Consider the following 20,393-nt stretch of genomic DNA (forward strand, 5'->3'; position numbering starts at 1 on the left):
TGGCCAACCACAGTAATTGATCTTGATCAACTCTGCATCTGCTGTCAACAATAAACACCAAATACCATTCAAACTCCTGCAGCTTTGATATCACGTATGTAGTAATCCTTTACGCCACCAGCGGGAATGTGCAGCTTGACTTTTGGAGTGTAACTGTACGGACGTCAAATAAGGAAATGACATTGATAGGTTATTTGTTGGGCCTGGGGTAGGCTCATGCACAACATGTTCGCTTTTTGCGGATCCCAGAGGGTGATAAGGATGGGGACACGGCTGGCTGACTGACTAGCATGGTTGGTTTATTGGTGGTGTGGAGATTTAGAGGGCATGTCTGAGTCCAACGTCAAGATGATGCGTCCTTGGTCAAGAGTTGTTGGTGGGTTAATAATCCATTACCTACCCTGGGTCAACTATTGATCATCTCGTCAATTTTTGGACATGGTGGATTGTCTCGTGAGGGTTGTGTTGATACGAATGCGGCTACCACTCGAGTCGAGAGTCGTGTTGATGAAGATGATATACATGTCATGATTTGGTGAGCGGAGTCCTAGATACATAGTAAGTCTTGTATTTCCAAATCTGGCTCATGATAACGCTCGACAGAATAATATATGGCTGACACAGCTTACTTCAGCCCTAAGCCCAGGTCCAAGTTCCGAGTCTCGAGTTTCAGTCAAGCACAAACCATTTGTTCTCATCACAGCTCTGCGCCCGTGGTGATGTACGTACAATATCAGGCAATCATCACAACTCTGGTCACTGCACCGCCTCTCAAGATCCAGGATTTCAAATCCGCTACTATAAATTCATGAAATTACGATAGCCGCTCGAGATCAGCAATGCATGTCTCGGAGCCTGCATTCCCGGACCCCCCATCTTGAGATCTCAACATCTCTTTTTGTCTGCCGGACCACATGGGTATCTTTATTTGTTTCAAAAAACAGGATATTGAACAAGCTCAGGTAGAGGTTGTAACCTCATGAGCGCTCAGGGTCTTGCCCCCTTTGTTCCAGTAGGCGGTAGGCTGTGATCTGATTCCAAAATCTCCGCCAAAATGTCTCACTATCTTCCCCGTATGAGCAGCTGTCTGCTTAGCAGCCACACATGGAGCTTTTGTTGAAGCGATGCAGCCAGTCATGTTGCACGATCTGGACAGTGCGCCGGATATGGAAGCAAGACAGGATCAAGACGGTCGCCTATCATACAACGGGAGGCTGAAGAAGGGTGGTGCTGAGCACAGACTACACTGTCGAAAGGCTGGGCAATGTTGGGAGTCTGGATGTGTGATAGATTCTAGGTCGGCTGACAAGCCATGTGATGCGCTTAGCTTCAACCAAGCTTCCCACCCGTTGGCCACAGAGATCTAATCCTCGACTCTAGCACTTCATAGTTCGAGGTCTGGCCTATTGCGAAGTGATGATGAATGGCAACGCGTCTTTTGCCGTTCATGCGCGACGCGTACGAGGCTCAGCCAGCCTTGCTCTGCTCTGAAAGTGTGTGGCCATTTCTACCATAGTGTGCCAAGTTCACATGCTAACCAACAGGCTAGGCAGTCACCGGGTCTATTCGGATTCACACTTTTTGAGTGAGACATGGAAACCAAGGAAGATAATGGAATGCTCGGTGCAACGAAGTGGTGTAGTAGTGTAGTGAAAGAGACGGTCAACATGGATGAGAATGCTCGCTCGTATTTGCCTCTCTGACGTTTGCATGTATCAAGTTGCAGCCTCTTCAGAGGCAGCATTATTGCGCGGGCTTCGTGAACTCGACTCCTAGGACGTTGTCCATCCATGTCCCGATCTTTGCCGCCTCTGTGTCGGACATACCAGCCTGGGAAAGCTGCGCGGTCCAGCTGGGGACGTCGTAAATGGATGATGACGCGAGAGCTGACAAGTCACCTTCTTCCGTAGCAGATGATACACCCTGAGCCGTGAATTTCTCAACGACACCGTGCCTAGCATCGAAGCGAAGCTTTGTCTATCATTATGTTAGCCTATTTGTAATGTGTTGGTGTAAGACGTGACTCACATCAAAGTCCAGTTGGGGACGTTCCCGAGGATCTTCGGTGTATGGGTAGGATGAGAAGGTGAACCGTGGTGTTTGGCCATAGATCCAGTCCCGAGATTGTAGCTCGCTGTAGCCTTTGCTGATGACATCCAGTTCACGCACTTTGTCGCTGATCTCCTCACGGACCTGAGCATCGCCGTACATGCGTGCGAACTCCTCCAGCACAGCACCCTCAAAGGCGGCGTTCTCGATGCCCACGTTTCGAACGGGACTGCGGACGCTGTCGACACCCCGAGTCTTGATGAACGGCTCAGCAGGCGAGCGCAACATGCCTGATATGTTCTTCAAGTTTGGGCTGCGGAGAAGACAAGTTCCGTGATGGAGAGACCGGAGGCGAGTGAGTTTGTAGGCGGATCCTGAGATCTTGTAGGTTCCGATGGGGTCATTGGGTATGTCCATGACAATGTCGTGTCGTTCGTTGACCCGAGTGTTTGGTTTTCCAAGGGATGAGAGTGCTCGCACAACCATCTCGGCGTGCTTGTTCCGGTCAAACACGGCGGGAGGGCAGATAACACTGAAGTTGACGTTTCCTTCATCGTGAAAGACAGCACCACCTCCAGAACGACGACGCACAAGCTGCACCGGTCCTCCAGTCCAACCTACACTTGTAGGGTCATTACGAAACTTGTCAAGTCTTGGGAGGTTTACTTCCATCCATGGATTCTGATTACGGCCAAAGACGATGCAGGGGTCGTTGGTGTAGAGGAAGAGGATTGTTGACTCAGGAGGGGTCTTCTGAAGGAGATGATGCTCTACAGAGAGGTTCAGGAAAGGATCACGAGACTTTGAAGTGTAAACTTGTATCTTGTTGGATGAGTGAGATGCTGCATCTGTGAATTGGCGTCTTGAGATAGTTGATAGTGAGGGAATGAGTCGTGATATGGTCCTCGGGGTTGAGTTTTGCAAGGGGCATTTGAGAAGCATCATGATGACAGATGAGCCAATGGCTACTTCCAGTATGTGAACGATGTCGAGGAATAACAATTAGGAGATGAAGTAATACAAAGACACGAATTGTATCTAGGAAGACGGTGATGTCCTGGTGAGTTGTTATTGAAGCTATCCAATCTCAGCCTCGCATCTCCCGGAAAACTCCAGAGAAAGGACCCACCACGGACTCGAGACAGTGACACACTGAAGCGCCTGTAAATTTAGAGGCGGTTCAACGGACAGTAGCGGTGCTATCCGTACATGAATTGCCCCCTCAAGCCAGTGATATTGCTGTGCCTTGCATTTGTGGAAAGTACCGATTCACAGCGAGTGTCTTTAGCCAGGGATCGGTTGATTGATAAACCAGATCGGTAATCCTTTTTCCATGACGTTTTTTTAGTCCATGGTAATGATGGAGATGGACCTTTTACAGTGGGATGGCCCTGAAGTTACAGCGGGATGGTCGGGGGATGATGAATTATCCAGACTTTTTGAATGGGTGCAATGTTTTTGAGTCACATCAGCACAAGACCGATGTCGCTGTATAATGATATATAATAGTTATTTCATAAGTCTTAGGAATCAATTCATCTCCAACAACTACTTTATAAATCATCAATTGGAATCAATTGAGATCAAATACATCATCGACCAATTAAACCGGCACCAAAAAACATCTACCGAATTGCCCCTCCCCCGCGCTTCAATCACAAAGAAGACAGAAAGTAAAAAACTGGCACCGACATCGGATAGGTCAACTTCCAGCCTCACAAGTTCTCGACCTCTCCATTCCATTTCCCTCTAAAACTAAACTCTCAACGGCCGCCATCTTTTTTTTCCCACTTCCCGTTTCTCCCCCTCCATAAACATAAACACCACAACGCGCATCATCAATACTTGAACCTCCCTTTTCGTGTCTACATAAATTGGGCCCATCATGTCCAGCTTTGGACAATTCTTCCGGGTGACGACGTAAGTGTTTTTACCCCTCCATACATACTCAGAAACCAGACTAACACACTGTTTTCTTTGTCTTCAGTGCTGGCGAGTCTCATGGCAAATCCGTCTCTTGCATCATCGACAACTGCCCTCCCAACCTTGGCCTCACGGAGGCTGATATCCAGCCCCAGCTCAACCGTCGTCGACCAGGTCAATCCGCCATCACCACCCCCCGTAACGAAAAAGATCGAGTCACTATCCACTCCGGCACTGAGGATGGCGTCACTCTCGGCACACCGATCCTCCTGACTGTTCCCAATGAGGATCAGCGACCAAAGGACTACGGCAACAAGACTATCGACCTCTACCCCCGTCCCAGCCATGCTGACTGGACCTACCTCGAGAAGTACGGCACCAAGGCCTCATCTGGCGGTGGCCGCAGCTCTGCCCGTGAGACAATTGCTCGCGTGGCCGCCGGTGCTGTCGCTGAGAAGTGGCTCAAGGAGGCTTACGGTATTGAGATCGTTGCCTTTGTCACCTCTGTCGGAAACATCAAGCTCTTTGGCGACAGTGACTCCATGAGCGCTGACCCTGCCTTCCTCAGTCTCGCTGAGAGAATCACCCGCCAAGAGGTCGACGAGAACCTCCCCGTGCGATGTCCCGACGACGCCGCCGGCCGAGCCATGGAGGCGCGCATCGCTGAGTTGCGAGACAACCACGACAGCACTGGCGGTACCGTCACCTGCGTTATTCGCAATGCGCCCTCTGGTCTCGGTGAGCCTTGCTTCGACAAGCTCCAGGCCACCCTCGCCCACGCCATGATGTCCATCCCCGCCGTCAAGGCCTTCGAGCTAGGTTCCGGCTTCCAAGGTGCCGAGATGACCGGTAGCAAGCACAACGACCCCTTCGTGCCAGCACCCGCCCTCGACGCCGCCTCCGAGAAGACAGGCATCCCCCGCTCCAAGCTCCAGACCAAGACGAACCACTCTGGTGGTATTCAGGGCGGTATCAGCAACGGCATGCCCATCTTCTTCAAGGTTGGCTTTAAGCCCCCTGCCACCATCAGCCAGGACCAGACCACAGCCCGCTACGACGGTCAAGGCGAGGGTATCCTCGCCGCCAAGGGCCGACACGATCCCTGTGTTGTGCCTCGCGCCGTGCCCATTGTTGAAGGCATGGCTGCGCTGGTGATCGCCGATGCCATCATGGCTCAGCACGCAAGACAGATGGCCTCCGACGTTATCAAGCGATAAATGGAAAGGCAGGTTACTTTGGATATGGATGGGAAAATAAGGGAAAGGACCAGATACCAAAATAGAAAGAGTGAGATATGAAACATGTTTTTGCATGGCGACGGGTGATCTAGTTTCCAAATTATATGTCAAATAGCAAATGAATTAACACGGAAAAAAAACATTAACCTGTTTGAAGTTGTGTGAATGTTATGTACAGCTGATGTCCAACATGCCAACCAAGTTTAGACAAACAGATACAGACCTAAACTCATCTATATCACACATCGTGAGGTATCAAAGTAGAAAGTTTCTTGTGTAATTTCACTATATTCTTCGTTTATAAATGAACAAGTGAATCCTTCGCACCATAATAATCTTGCAATTCGAATATCCCAACGCCGTAATGTGTCAACTCCCCTGGCGAACAATACGTCTGTCTATATATCGCGGGGGTAGTGGGTATCATGGCCCTTCTGAGACGCAAACTCCAAGTAAAATCCCTTGCTCCTTTGTCCAATCCTCCATGTCCAATTTTTCTATCATGTACTTCTTTATCTTTTTCCATTTTCGTACCGTGAGTTTTACTCTTCGCCGGTTTCACTCTCGGTCTCGGCGATGGGTTTGCTTCTGGCCGAGTCTCCATCACGAGCCATAATCATATCCTTTTCTGCCTGTATCGCCTTTTCTCTTCGTTGCTCAACGTCTTCACGTCGGACAACCTTTCGTAATCCTTCGCTTGCCTGGAGCAGGCCATCGATACTGATAGCATGCTCTGTCATCTGGTGACTGATGTATGTATAAATTCCGGCGGGCGTGTTGCACTGAAGCAAGTTCCCTTCGTTGAGCTTGAGTAGCGCAAGTGCTACTTGGAAGAGGAACGTACTGCCATCATTGGTGCAGAGTACAACATCCCAGACACGGAAAAGAGCCTCAGCGCTGAGACAGTCCGTAAACACGGACAAGAACCACTGGAAGGTCAACGCCTCAAGCTCGATGGACAAAGAGTCAAGGTGTGCTGAAAGCTTAGGAAGGACCTGTGCAACGTATTGTCGCAACACTTGTTGGTCTGCACGTGAAGCCATGAGCGAATGATCATAGTAGCCGTGAGGAAGAATGTTTTCGATGATTGATGTCAAAACCCAGAAAGCATCTTGGGCCGATGGCATGATGAGAAGCAGATTGGCGGTAATCAGGTTCATGCCCTGGCAGTAACCGACGTCCTTGTTGCGTCTGGAATACGCCAACAACACTTCGTTCAGCTTCTTCACACCTGGGCCCTTGCGAAAGAAGATATTGTCTGTGAGTGTTCGGTTGATGTCCATCTGGATTTGGCTGACAACGACAGTATCGTCATCCTCGCCGCTTTGAGCGACTAAATCTTCATAATAACCAGGAATGCGAAGAGCAGCGGCCCCTGAACACTCAGACCACACCTTGGCGCGATAAGCAACTGGAATACCGCCCAATACTAGGGTCTTGAACTCGTTCCATTTGGCTCGTCCAACCTTGCCTTTAACTCCAAGTCCTGAGACTCCGATCATCTCACCATCGGCTACTCGAGTCTCTGGTAGAATCATGGCAGGTTGTTCATATCGTGCATCAGCAGCTGACTTGGCGGCAGCAATGGCCGCTTCACCTTCGCGCTTCCGCTCAGCACGCACCTTGCGCAGGAAATCGTTCCATCGCACCGTCTTGTCGCGCTGGAGAGCGTCGTGCACATCACTCAGTTGTTGAAGTAGCAGCTTGACAGGTTCGGCATCGTCTTTAGTGAGCGCAATCGACGACTCTGACTGAGAGGGCTGCGAGGTTTCGCTGTCCACCGCTGTGGTTGTACTGGCTGATGGAATCAGGCCAGAATTTGTTGAAACGATTGCTGGCTTGACAGGCTCGGTAGGTTGCAGTTCTGGTTCAGGCGTTTGAGCCCCTTCCATCACCTCTATCGAAGGTATCGCTATGCTTGGCGTATGGCTCAGTAGTTCTGTGGGGAAAGTCGCAATCTTCAGATAATCCGTCCATCTTTTAGCTTTACCCTCTTCCGCATTGCGCTCTTCCATGCTGTTGAGACTCTCGGGGCGGCCCTCACTCGATATGCTTCCTTTGGGGCTGGGGACATCGTCCAACACATTGGGTGAAATTCCAGCTCGGCCGTTTGCTAGCATCTCTGTTGTACGGCTGCCCTTGCGAATATGCCGTGCCACTTGGGCTGCTTCTCGTTGGCGTTTCTTGCGTCGCTGATCATAAATGAAACCAAACCGATCGGTTAGGTACTCGCTATTCGGGAAGTTGTTGTAAATATGTGTTAATGTTGGTGGCTGAGACTCTGGTGACTGAATAGCATCCATCTCAACAGGCCCGTAGCTTTCTTGTCGTGATGAAAAGTTGTCTGGGGGACTGCCTCGCATACTGCCCCAAGGATCCTGCTCTTGCGATCTACCTGATCCTTGAGCAGACGGCCCTGGTGTCGCTCTACGCATCGCCATCAAAGCCTTGGGACCTCCGGCAACCGATGCAGCTCGAGTCTGACCCGCACGACTGCTTGTAGTCGAAACACCGCGAAGAGAACCGCCCTTGGCGGAAGTGCTACTTGCGGCACGGCCTCTAGACTCGGCCTCACGAGTGCTAATAGCTCCGCCTGCAACCAAGCGTAATGCCATGCTTGCAATCGATGATGATGCTTTGCGCTCGCTCGCAGCGCCCGACTGGATACTGGATGCTCGACTTGGACTGCGAACTTGCTGTTGATCCGGGGGGTTAAAGAGGTCATCCTGCAACGTTGGTCGTCGGTCCATGCTAGAGTGCGATCGTATCACAGTCGCAGGGTTGACTTCGCTGTTTACACTGCCGGTGCGGCTGGCTCGTTTCGCAGTTCCAGAACCCCAAAGATAATCCTTCCACCCCTTTAATGTGCCCTTTCCATTCTCACTGGGCGTATTGACAGATTGGCTAGGTGCTCGAATTGTCTCACTTTTGGTTATTGTCTCTCCATATGCTGTAACTCCTACTGTATCTTGCATCGCATCGCTCATCAGGTCGCTCAAGCCAGTATCCTCTCTGCGGAGTCCCTTGCCGGCTGCACGAAGTTCAGCCTCAACGGTTCGCAGTCGAGTTTCGAGATCCAGGTTGGAGAGGCCGCACTCTCGAATAATCTTACGCAGAGCACGTTCTCGTTCATCAGCACGGCGGCGCATAAGGGAGATTTGGGCATCTCGTTGGGCGAGGTCCTCGGCTATTTGTCTAATGAGTCCAACGGCGCCGTGGCGCGATATTAACCGTTGAAGGTGATCATCGTCTGCGTTGTGTAACGAGCCAGGCACCTTACGAACAGGGTGATCCTCTTCGAACAAGGCACTTCGTGCATCCGAGCCTCCTGTAAGATCGACGATTGAACGACGTCCAGTTTCGGGAACGGCGGGCTGAGGAACGGGGGTATCGCCGGGAGAATCGTCGGGAAAGTCAAAGCCACCACCATCATCAGGTCTCTCATCGGGCGAAAAGCTGGGGAAGCTGGTGAGGCTCTTGTCGCTGGCGGCGACACTGCTCGCAGAGCTGACCGGCTGACTGGGTCGCTTTCGACCACGAGGGCATCGTAGACTTGTGCTTCGGTTGCTTCTGGAGTTGCTGCGGTTGGATGTGTGGGAAACGTGGGAGGCGTGGGATGCGTATGAAGCGCTGCTGTGCTGGGAGACGGACCGGTGGAGTGACGACATGGGGTCGGCCGCTTCCATGGCCGTCGCCATAGCTGAAGGGTCGTAAGAAGTTGTTTGTCTATTGACAAGAATATGTTGAGAGAGAGTCGTAGAGGAAAATGAAGTAAAATGAAGAGAAGGAGAGAACTGGACTAGGTTGATGAGCGAGCCATCAAGCAATCAATCATTGAGGAAGGGTGTGGGTGTGACAGATGAGGGTGTGCGATCGAAAGGCAACCGAGGGGCTTGTATCAGGTACATCTACTAAATGGGATGAATATGTTAGTGGACCATTGGGTAAGATGTGATGATCGTCATGGAAGGGTCGTGAAACAGCTGGAAGATGCTTTGGGTATAGGAGATTCACAATGAACACAAAGATGAGTCTTTTTTTTATCTGTTTAGCAACATTTTATCAAGAAGCGGTTGTGTGCATAGCAAAGTGCCAGGCCAACAGTCAAAGTACAAGTACATAGAGTCATGGAAGTGCCAGTGATGTCCATGATTTATGCCCTTCTAGATTCCATGTCCAAGTGTCTGGGCATCCACGGACTCCTCCACAAACTTGATTGGTTTCCAGGGCTGTTAGGGAGTATGCGTTGGCCCACCGTCGCCCTACCTGTTCACTCTACACCAACAACCAGCCCTGCCCGTTCTGTATCTGGTACATGCCTAATTGATGTGATGGATAAAACACCGAAATGGATGGCAAATCTACGACGATCAACAGATTTCTCCTTATTCTATCATCAAGCTAAAACCTCCAGGAGGGATAATCATCCCTTTAATTACTACACTAACTTGTTATCAACCTCTCATATCAAAAGCGTGCCTGGCGCCAGCTCCACGGTTGGGTAGCCAGGATTCTCTATCAGGAGCCCAAGGACCAACAATAAGAACGACCAAATAAAATAAAAAAGCTTGGATGTTGTTATTTACAGCAACAAAATTATCAAACACTTGGCCTGGACGGATCACTTACATGCTCGTGCACTGAGATAGATTTCATCTCCAAGGCCATCCTAGCCTGGCCAACAGCCCGAAGATTCCCGCACCCTTTAAAATTCCAGAACTTGTTCGCCCAGGCTAGATCTAACAAGGATAATTATTCGACACTGTCTCAGCTATCAAGAGAAACAGACGTTGTCGTTTCTCTTTGTGAGAGAACGTGGATTATGTGTCTCGTCGTCTGTCACGCGACACCTAACGGCTTGGTAAAGCTTCAACAAGCTCAACGGGCATGTTGATCAACAAAAGCTTACGTTCCGTATTCTCCAGAGAATTGCATATCTCTGACGTCGATGCACTTGCGGCACGATCAACGTGACTTCATTATGCAATCAATTTACCCGCTTCCGCAAGGTTATACCCTTGAAGATTAACTACTAAGGTACCGTTAAAGGACAAGTACCTGATACTAACCGACAACCATCATCCGCATGACAGGATCTTCCTTGTCAATGCGCCCTGTAATTAATAAATCATTTCACAAATAATGACTTTGAGAATTCAAAATGGTTTCTTATACCGTCTATTCATACAATTCATGTATGCATACGACACTTATGGCAATTATTCGTAATAAGACAACCCATTAACTCCTGCCAATGCCAAATCCCAAATGGCAACCCATGCCATGTTCATTCGTTAAACCCTTTTACCCCTTACGACCGTTTCCTGGTCCTCTCGCGCCCTTGATCAAGCAAAAATCAAAAGTCATTATCAAAAACATTCCAAGAACGCCTCGTTCAAAATATGCATACACCTCTCTCCACCTTCTTTTGTACACTGCAATGCTCCCTTTAGGCAAAGCTATCCTCCGCATTCCAACGGCTGCTTCTCATTGTCTCATTTCCCTCCGTTGCCTCTTTGCATGGCGACGAAACCTCGCCAACGAGCGTCTCATCTGGCAACAAGCCCTCGGCAACCAGTGTCTGAAACACGGCGTCTTTGGCTAGAACCGTTTCTCGGTCGAGGCCGAGCCCGTCCAACATGCGTAGCCTCTTGCAACTTGCTACAAATACAATCTGATGTAGTCGTCGTCGTAATTTAGTCATTTCATCCAACCGACTAGAATAAAGTGCATCCCGCTCAACATCTGCATCAGGCAGCATGAATGGGTCAACATATCCATTACGATCTGTAGGCACCAGCACCTGCATAGGCGCGTAGAATCCGAGCGTAACGGGGTTATCTCTGAGATCAAGTTGGTTGAGGTGTGGAAACTCGATCAGTAGCTCCGTCACTGCAGTTGAATCAGCAAGCCGGTTGCCAGCGACCAGAAGCTTCTTGAGTCGTGGAATAAACCGGAGTGGTTCTAGATCTCGAATTGCGTTGAAGTTCAGATTCAACGTTCGAAGGTTGGGCATCAGCTGACCCAAGTTGCCTGGCAACGCTTGAATTCCACAGTTGGCAAGCTCAAGTAGCTGCAAGTTGAGGAAATCAACTGTGGGTTCGAAAGTGCCCAGGTAGTTTCCAGAGAGGAAGAGCTTCCGGACCTCGCAAGCCGAAGAGAGGAAACCAAGATCGAGTGCTTGATCAGCCCGCTGCTCCCTAAGACTCAGGCTGTCCAACTTTCGAGCTCGGCTGAAACCCGTCAACTCAGTAATGCGGTTGCGGTCAACGTGCAATGTGTGCAGGTTCGGCATATTGCTAATGTCTAAGCGAGCAAGCTGGTTGTCGCTGAGATCCAATTGTCGGATCACCTTGTTGCAAGACGGCACGGTGAACCTTGTAAGCTTGTTCTTGGAAAGCTTCAAACGTCCCAGGGCTGGTGCGTGCTCCAAGTTTCGAATCGACGTGATTCGGTTGCCTGCCAAGTCAAGTTCAGTGAGGCGCTCCATCTTTACCATTGCAAAGTCAACTTCCTCGATCAAGTTGTCTCGAGCTCGAAGAGTAAGGAGTCCATCGTGTGTGTCGAGACCATCAAGGCTGGTAAGCTTGTTGTTGTCCGCACGAATACTTCGCAAGTGCACTAGACCTCTGAGTGCCGATAGACTCTTAACCTCGTTACCAGAGATGTCCACATACTGAAGGTTCATCAAATGGTCCCACGAGGTCAACTCAGTCAGCATGTTCTGAGAAACCTTGAGCTGCCGAACGCTGGATGGCACACCGTCTAGATGTCCTAGCGCGTTCTTTGAGGCGTCAAGTGTAACCAATTTGCCGCAGAACTGGTCTAGCATATGCAGGCTTGCAAGCCGCTTCTCATGAAGATCTAGCTCTGTAATGTCTTCCCAGTAAGGCTCATAAGGTTCTACCTCACTAAGTTTGTCCACGAGTTCCCGTATTGTCATAGACATGACCCTCTTAGAGCCTTTCCCGGTGGCCGCATGTCGACGGCCCATGACATAACTGACTTCAAAGCCAAAAGATGAATCAGCATTGTTGAAGGTAAACTCGGACAAGGGACTGAGAGAAAGCTTTCCAACATTTTGACCAATCAAAGCACTGTCATCTGGAGTTGGCTGGAAAAAGTTATTGCCAGGCGTGTGGTTAACAACAAAGCTGAGACTGGTTCGGCGGGCGTCAGGTGTTTTATGACTGACGACGCTGGTATCTCCAATGATGCTGACTTGTCGCTGATCGTCAAAGGGCATCTCGATGGTGCTATCCTCATCTTGCTCGTCGATTCGCGAAACGGGACGGGGCACAAAGGCCGGGCCGCTTCGTGAGCTGGTGTGGTGATGGCGGCTTGACCCATGGCCGTTGTTCTTAAGTGCTGATTTTGCGACGCTGGCACAGCCCGGTGACTTCTTGGGCGGTGAACTGTTTTGGTGCATGCTGGGAAGCTCTGGGTCATCCTCCAGGTTGTCCAAGTCCTCTGCTAGTACGACATCTTGGATGATGGACGCTACAGGTGACGAGAATGTGATGGTAAGGTTTCGCCTCTTTGCACTCATCGAGGGTGTGCTACTAGCCCTGTCGTCGTTGAAGCTTCCTTCCTCCTCCATAGATTGGTCTAGATAAAGTTCTGAGTCTTCCAATACTCGAGCATCCAGTTTCTCGAATTCTTCTCGGGCAAGACTGGCCATATCCGGACTCAAGTGTCCGTTGGGGGACAATGTCATATATCCTCTTGCAGAACGATGCTTACTCGATCTTGTAGGACTGGTGGGTGGGGTTGTGCCACGGGGAGCACTGTTCTTCTTCGCGCTGTTGAGGACGAGGTTTTGCATCTCTCTGGTCAAATCAACAGTCAGATCCGGGATGCTGGCGAAAGGATCATCGTCGCTGTCTGAAGGTAAGATGTTCATAGGCTGGCGAGCAAGGGTTTCCTTCCTCTTGATCCAGATATTGTTCTGCTTATCAAGATACATGCTACCCACTCGATCGGGAATGAGATGTGACACGCTTTCCGGCATGATGGTCCTCCTGGTCTCGGAAGCATGTGAAGAAGTTGTAGGATAAGACCTGTGAGTGTCACCTCCTGATGAATGGGATCGTGTCGGACTTCCATATGAACCATCATGCGAAGGACCTGCCGTCAAGCGGATATTAGGCGGGTCACTGATAACCTCTTCTTTAGCACTGTCAGCCAGATCTGGTTGGCTGCGCTGCGATCCCTCAAGCTGGCGTTCAATTTCTTTATCAGCAAGGATTGCCTCCTTCACCAGACCCATGGATCGCATTGACAATGTGATAAGGTCGCCCATGTCGCTGATTTCCTGGTACTTTTTCAACCGCTTGATGAGTTCTGGATCCTCTTGGTATTGAGGCACCCTGGACATTGGTTTGCCCTCACGGCTGGGAGGGCGAGACAGGGGCTCATTGGTAGACTCCTGATACGAGTCGTCGGCATCATCAGCTTCAGGTGTAGCATTCTCGGCCTCTGATTCTTCAACACTAGACAAGCCCGGCTGTCTAACTTGACTTCGAATCATCGCCATAATCTGTGCAGCCTGATTGACAAAATCCTGAGTCATAATCGATGGCTTCCGGTCGACTTCGCTGTGGTCTGCCGTTGTATCAAGCATACCATGCTGTGAGGCTCGGGCGGGCGTATGTGTTGATAGGTCATTGATATCGTCCAGCTCCGAATCGAATGTCATGTCCGGGTCACCGCGAACAGATGATTTACGACTATGCGTAGGGCTTTGCGGCTGAAGGATTGTTCGCATCGCAAGAACGCTAGGGTGTGCGAGTTGATACTCGCCTGGCCTTGCATCCTTCCGTTTCTTTCCCATCACAGACTGCATATCACGGCTTGCAGCTTCTACGCCCTCCAGCAACTCGCGGCCAAAAGCAATGTCAGCTCGATGAAGCGTGCGTCTACGCTTTGGGGTTGGGTCCTTGGACGGAGACGTTCGAGGTCTCTTACCCTCTGAGCCGCTGTCGCGTTTGGAAACATTGCCATTGCCTAGCGCACCCTTCGCCGCGCTCAGCGCTTTGCTGCGGATTTGACTGGAGCCAGATGCTGTTTTGTGATGCTTGCTAGTAGCTGATGACGTCGACTTGTTGCGACTTCTACTAACAAGAAGTTCTGAATGCTCGCCAGGAGATGAAGATTGTTCCGGTTGCTCAGAAGCTGGAGATTGAGGGACTGGCGATTGAGGAGCGTCGTTTTCCTTGTCGGAACAAGCCGTCACGTCTCCTTGTGTGGCGTAAGAAATTTCCTCGCTGAACTCGTAACCTTCAAGGTCACCTTGGCCGAACCTAGTAAAAAAGTTGCGACCCACGGGATTAGGGGCTAGTGCGGGTAAAGAAGGGCTGGACATGGGTTCATAATTCTCGTGCACAGTAGAATCGAACTGGTCATGTGGACCAAGAGAATGTTGGGAATGGGTACCAGATAGTCCTTCTTCAAACTGGCTGATGCGTCGGAGGAGTGTCTGGTTGGTAAAGGTATCATACGGGCCGAAAAGCTTCAAAGGGCTTCCAGCAGATGGCGCACTTCGGCCAGACGACATATGCTTCTTGTCAGGACTGGGAAATGGGGCCCGTGGGAGGGTAGGGCTGATATTAGAGTAGTCCGACTGATAAGGGTTGGTAGTATTTGTTCGGACAGAAGGGTACTGTTTGGGAGTGCTGGCTTGTAGAGATTCTTCAGCGAGCATTCCACTTGTGTCAACATTGAAGCCAGGGCTAAGGTCTCTGAAGCGAAAAGAGCCATCTCCAGATCGACCTCCTCGTTGAGTATTCAAGAACCCACCGCGAGTTGCGTAGTCTTCAGTGTTCTCGGCAATATCAGAGGGGCCGGGACTAACGCCATCAAAACCGGTTCGGGGGTCAACGTTGGGATCGAGAAGCATCTGGTTGATGCGCAAAGCTTCGAGTTTGTTTTTCAACTTGTCTGCTGGCAGCTCAATCGGCGCAAAGTCCATGTTGCCGTCCTTGTCGCTCTGTCTACCGATGAGAATAGGACTGAAATCTTCGTTGCGAACCACGCTTTGTCCACTAACTTTTCGCGCACTGTCATTCGCATCTGAAGGAGCGCTCAAGCAGCTTTGATCGCGATAAATCTGGTCCCGTGGCCGCGAAGGTGTGTCTTCATCCTGTGGGCTGCATAGACTAGAGAACATGGAATCTTCCACATTGAGCTTATAATGGATCTGCCGTTGTGTTCTTCTCGGGCTCGGGCTCGGTGTGACATCGTTTGGGTACAAATCCTCCTGGTCGTCGTATTCATCGAGTTCGTCTAATGGGTCCAGGTCGGGCTCGAGGTCGCCACTCACAATGCGCTGGGGGTATGATGGTGGACTAGACGGCATCATAGAGGACTCCTGCCGCTGCTCGCCATCGACATTGTCACCTCCAGGTGTTGGTGGTTTGAACATATCTTGTAGACCGGTCGCAGCTGAGCAAAATAGGTCGCGCTGTTCGCCATACTCGACATCGCCATACACCAGGCGTCTTTTCCACTCAGGTGTATCTTCTTGCCCTCCAGGTGACGATTTGTGTTGAATGGTGTTGTGGACAACCGAAGCACTTGTGGAAGCTGATGCAGATCTACTGGCGAACGTTCCACGCGCAAGCTTGAAATCGTCCGATGGCTGCTTATTTCGGTGGCTCGAGATATTGATACCATTCGGGGTTCGTTCACTGAGAATATTGAAACTCGAATCGCGGGCGGGTGATAACTGGGGTCGAGAGCCTATCGTTCTACGCGGTATTCGACTCGGTGTTCCTCTAAGTTTGTTCTTGGTTTCTTGGGTGTTGTTCAGGGGAGGAAGTTGGATAGCGGATGAATCAGAACCGGGTTGAGAAACCCAGTCCTCAGACAGAGAGTCAAGCCAAGCGTGCTCCATGGCGTCGCTTTAGAAGCGGAAATCAATGTATGAAAAAAGTCAATGCGAAGCCATGAACTAAACAAAATTATATTGCGACGGAGGATGGTGGGGTCGAAAAGGAGTTGTGTATGCGACGCGCGTGTACAGAAGAACGGAAGGGAGGTATGTTGGATGCTGAAGTGAGACTGTATTAAGACCACGGATGGATAAAGAGTAGAGTAGTAGAGTAGGGTTTTGAGAGATAGAAATGAAGTCACAACAAAAACATTAAACAAACAGAAGCATGGGGAAATCGAGATCGTGAGGCGGATGTTTGCGCGTACCCTTGAACATGCAGTTCGGAATAAACAAGACCAGGGTGCTGGTTCCGGTTAGTCTCGTTGCTGTGTCAACAGATGGTGCCTGCCAAGATCACGTGCTAGCGACATCATCATAAGGCTGCATCTTTGAAATTGATAGATAAGATGATGGAGGATCTAACTATTGTGTAGTACCAGTTGACTTAGTAGCTATTTTCTTTGTTGTGATTGATCATGTGTCCAACAACGTTGATAATAGGCTACGCAAACGATTCTTTGTTCCAGTGCCTATTCAGCGGAGCTTTATGGACAAACCCCAATTTTCATATGCATAATAGCATATTTCTTAGCTGCAATAATCTTTTTATATTAAATAAATCGTTATTCTACCATCTTTTCGTTAGTTCCGAACAGATTTACGAACTAACACGTCAGTCAGGGTCTTTGCTGAAAGTCATGACGTGCTGAAAAGCACTTTACGCGGTATCACGTGACTCCTGTACAGCGTGTTTCCCTGGTGATCGCCGGCCGTGAATTCCAGTTCACGATCAAAGTTAAGCGATACAGCAGCAAAAAGAAGGGTATTACATGAATGCCGCTATCAAAGACAACTTTTGACCACGCGGAGGGCGAAACCCTCCACCAGCGAGATTATGGCACTTCAACGTGCCGACCCGCTAGCGGACGAGCTCGCACTTGAATGGGGGGAAGATACAATCTATTGCGAAGCGACTTGTGACCCTAGCGATGTATTTTACGAAGGATCAGAAGACGAGGATTACGACAATCCTGCCTCACGAAAACTTCGATACGAAGCAGCAGGCCAACGATTTCTTGAGGGAAAAGTACCATTTATTGTAACAGCGACCCTCAAAGGCCCCTTTCAATCAAACTCGACAAATTGGTTGAATCCGTGGAGGTCAAAACACCGTACTGCTGGTGCCTCGGCGATAATTAGGACCTCACCTGGGAAGTTGGCAAGATCAGCCAGGGTCAAGGGCATTTCATCGATACCAGAGACACAGCTTCCGCCCCACGACAGTTTGGAATGCCACCTCCCAAGCCCCGAAAGCCTGAACCAGACTTCTGAGGCCGAAACGCATCCTTACCTGGAAGATGACGAGTTGGTCAAGGTTCAACAATGGAGGGATACTGTCAAGTCGGAGGAGGGACAGAGAGATGAGTTCTGGACGTCTACCACGCAAACATCAACATCGGAACGAAAAAGGAAGGCGAATGGTTCTTCGTGGCTAAAACTATTGGCGAGTAAACGTCAACGAAAAGACATTATGGAGTCGGGGCCCGTCGACACTCCAATACGACACAAGCCTCAAGTTCCAACACCAACGACTCCTACGATGAACAAATCCATCACAAGTGCACCTGATCACTTGCCGTCCTCATCCATCCCAGCAGGACGGGTTTTCTCACATGCCCGGGACGAGCCTGATGTTTCGGAAGATGAGCTGTCTCGTGGTGAGACCACATCAGATGATACTTCTGCAGACTCCTCGTCGCCCTTGTCGCAATTGCAGCACACTCCAGTTCTGGACCTAGAAGCCAGCTTCTTATCACAAAACACCCCTGAGCAACAAACACCAAGCAAAACTCCAGGAACCCAACAGCGGTCCGTTTCCGGACATCTGGTTTCGGAGCCACAGAGTGCTTTATCAAACAAAAACATCACTGGCCCAGCTTTTGAGACACAGGAAGATGAAAGCTTTTGCTTCAAAATGCGACCAAGGATCGGTCAAGTTCCCAAATCCACCTCTGAACAAGGCGAATCCATGGGTGAAGACAACGAAGACTCTTGGTCTGGAATATCATCCCCAGACCAGTATATGGATAGTATTGCTTCTATATCTGAACTGGAAGATAGTACGCCAGTAGAGGAGCATGTTGATCCTCCAATCTCGAACTCGCTCGCAGATACAGGCCCCTGTAGCATTACAACCCCATTAGTATTAACTTCTAGTGGAAATCTCGATGAGACTGAGCATCTCCAGGAATCAACGGATACCACTACCGACTCATCATCCTCAGCAACCAGTTCAGCCACTTCTGATTCTGGTCTTTCTGACGAATCTCGGTCCAACTCCTCAACATCTGTTGCTCCAGGACCTGTTGACGAACCCCAGCGAGACCACGACGCCCAAGATGTGGATATGCAAGAGGCTCCTGGGGACGAGGAGGACTTGACTGTTGCCGAGCATCTGGAGGCTAGTGACACTGAGTCGGGGGACGAATCTGATGAGGAGGATAAGGGCGGACACGAGAGCGATGGGTCTAGCAAGGAGGATACCCCGGACATCAAATCACCATCGGCAACGTCCAACAACAAGACGCCACAAGTTCCAACTGTAGAGCAAGAGGCCGAGACATCACCTTCTGAAACCGGGTTACTGAACGCCCGTAGTTGCAATCTCCCGTCTGCAACAGCGAGCCGTCCGGAACAAACATGGACTAGTGGAGGAATCACCACTTTGTCAAGCCCAACACCGAACCCTGTGATTGTCCAAGAGAACAAGATAGAAGTTAATCCCACTCACTCAACTCCCAAGACGACAACCACTGAGCGGGATTCTAACTCAAGCCAGCCATGGAATCACGACACTTCTCCAACTATTGTCAATACTCCTATACATGAACATACGAAGCAGCAACTGGATCAATTGGCTTCCAAGGAGCATGTACCAGTTGCTATCTCCCAACAGAGCCCATGGGCTCAGCATGCTATACTGCCTCTTGGCTTGTCACACACGAAAGACCAAGGATTAAAGCAAGCGGAAACGAACATCGCTGTAATTCCAACCAGTCCAGAGCAGACTCCGTGGACGGATAAGGCGGCGGATCTACCAGTCAACCTTTTCCAGAATACACCTATTGCTGGGAAGAAATATCAAGAAGGGCTTCATAAGTCTAGTACGCCGGTGATCGGGGCTAAAGTCAATGCCCAGACACGAGAGGGTTATATAGCTGCGACTCCCGTTATGACACTAACACCTGAGCCTCAATTCTCAGTCAAGTCATTTGCCTCTTTTCGATCACTTTCTCCTGAGCGCAGCTCTCGTCGAGCCAAGCGTGCTATTTTGAAGTCTGGATCTGGCCTTCCTAGCACGCAGGCTATCTTGGCTTCAGCAACCAAGAATCCCTGGGAGAGCAAGAGTTCTGAGCGCCGTGTCTCCTTCGCACCATTGCCCAATTGGCGAGCTTCGGAATCAAGCATGCCTGCAACGCCTTGCCCTTCTCTCACCAGACGTCAAGGCTCTCCGCCACCAGATGCCCCTACATCCGAACTGCCCACATCAGAAGGTGACAAGTTCCAGAAACACTTCAACGCCGTCTCTCAAGGACCCATCATCCGACGTCATCAGCGTCTCTTGCCGTCAGAATCACAGCGCACTGTCGGTAGCCCCTTGCCAGATGCTATGGCAGACACGTTCCTTGCAGCAGACCAGTTGCGACAGCCGGTAACTTCTACAGATCCTACTAAGAGCGATCAAGAAACCGAAGAGTCGCAGGATCCGCTTGACATGGTCGCGGACATTATGCTGGAAGAATTCGATTGTGTTGGTGGCACAGACATCATGACACAATCACCTGGATTGACTCAGGGCCACCAGAGCCCATGGTATTAACATCATTACGCATCGTACAAACATTTTCGAGCCTCATCAGAGGCCTAGTCCAAACAGGCATGCATAAAAGGGGGACTTTCATGATTTAAATGGCGTTTAATGCCGAGCATATTCTAGTTAGGAATGTGCCAGGAGTTTAGGGGGTTAAAAGGACATGAACGACATGAACAGGTCAGGTTTCGGCGGTGTTTGTCTTATTTTCGGCGTATGGTAGGCAGATACCTCAGTGTAGAACCATTTGATGCGAAATCACATTAAGAAGATTATCTGATTACAGCCCATGAGCGGCTATACCTTGATGAGTGACCGCTATCCAAAGAAGCAACAGTCCAGAGTAAGGTTCATCTCAACAAACAACAAGATCAAGCCG

The 20,393-nt window shown here is 50.1% G+C and overlaps 5 protein-coding genes across 5 annotated transcripts; 2 read left to right on the forward strand and 3 right to left on the reverse strand.

Annotated features, from left to right (window-relative positions):
• Positions 1 to 1,743: 1,743 nt before the first annotated feature.
• FSST1_004512 (putative lipoate--protein ligase) lies at positions 1,744 to 2,994 on the reverse strand (the record flags this gene model as incomplete). The annotated part of the gene is made up of 2 exons (XM_083230695.1): positions 1,744 to 1,977; positions 2,029 to 2,994. The coding sequence occupies 2 exons, from the start codon at positions 2,992 to 2,994 to the stop codon at positions 1,744 to 1,746; spliced, it is 1,200 nt and encodes a 399-aa protein (XP_083087942.1).
• Positions 2,995 to 3,934: 940 nt separating this feature from the next.
• On the forward strand, positions 3,935 to 5,189 carry FSST1_004513 (bifunctional chorismate synthase/riboflavin reductase [NAD(P)H] ARO2; the record flags this gene model as incomplete). Its single annotated transcript, XM_083230696.1, has 2 exons — positions 3,935 to 3,969; positions 4,037 to 5,189. 2 exons carry the CDS (start codon positions 3,935 to 3,937, stop codon positions 5,187 to 5,189), a joined length of 1,188 nt encoding a protein of 395 aa, XP_083087943.1.
• A 563-nt stretch (positions 5,190 to 5,752) lies between these two features.
• Positions 5,753 to 8,908, reverse strand: FSST1_004514 (rab-GTPase-TBC domain-containing protein; the record flags this gene model as incomplete). Its single annotated transcript, XM_083230697.1, has 1 exon — positions 5,753 to 8,908. One exon carries the CDS (start codon positions 8,906 to 8,908, stop codon positions 5,753 to 5,755), a length of 3,156 nt encoding a protein of 1,051 aa, XP_083087944.1.
• Positions 8,909 to 10,659: 1,751 nt separating this feature from the next.
• Positions 10,660 to 16,104, reverse strand: FSST1_004515 (leucine-rich repeat domain-containing protein; the record flags this gene model as incomplete). The annotated part of the gene is made up of 1 exon (XM_083230698.1): positions 10,660 to 16,104. One exon carries the CDS (start codon positions 16,102 to 16,104, stop codon positions 10,660 to 10,662), a length of 5,445 nt encoding a protein of 1,814 aa, XP_083087945.1.
• A 934-nt stretch (positions 16,105 to 17,038) lies between these two features.
• Positions 17,039 to 20,023, forward strand: FSST1_004516 (uncharacterized protein; the record flags this gene model as incomplete). The annotated part of the gene is made up of 1 exon (XM_083230699.1): positions 17,039 to 20,023. One exon carries the CDS (start codon positions 17,039 to 17,041, stop codon positions 20,021 to 20,023), a length of 2,985 nt encoding a protein of 994 aa, XP_083087946.1.
• Positions 20,024 to 20,393: the final 370 nt, after the last annotated feature.

Source organism: Fusarium sambucinum, chromosome I (genome assembly GCF_050947815.1).
Source record: "Fusarium sambucinum isolate potato_lamoka chromosome I, whole genome shotgun sequence".
Lineage (NCBI taxonomy): Eukaryota > Fungi > Ascomycota > Sordariomycetes > Hypocreales > Nectriaceae > Fusarium > Fusarium sambucinum.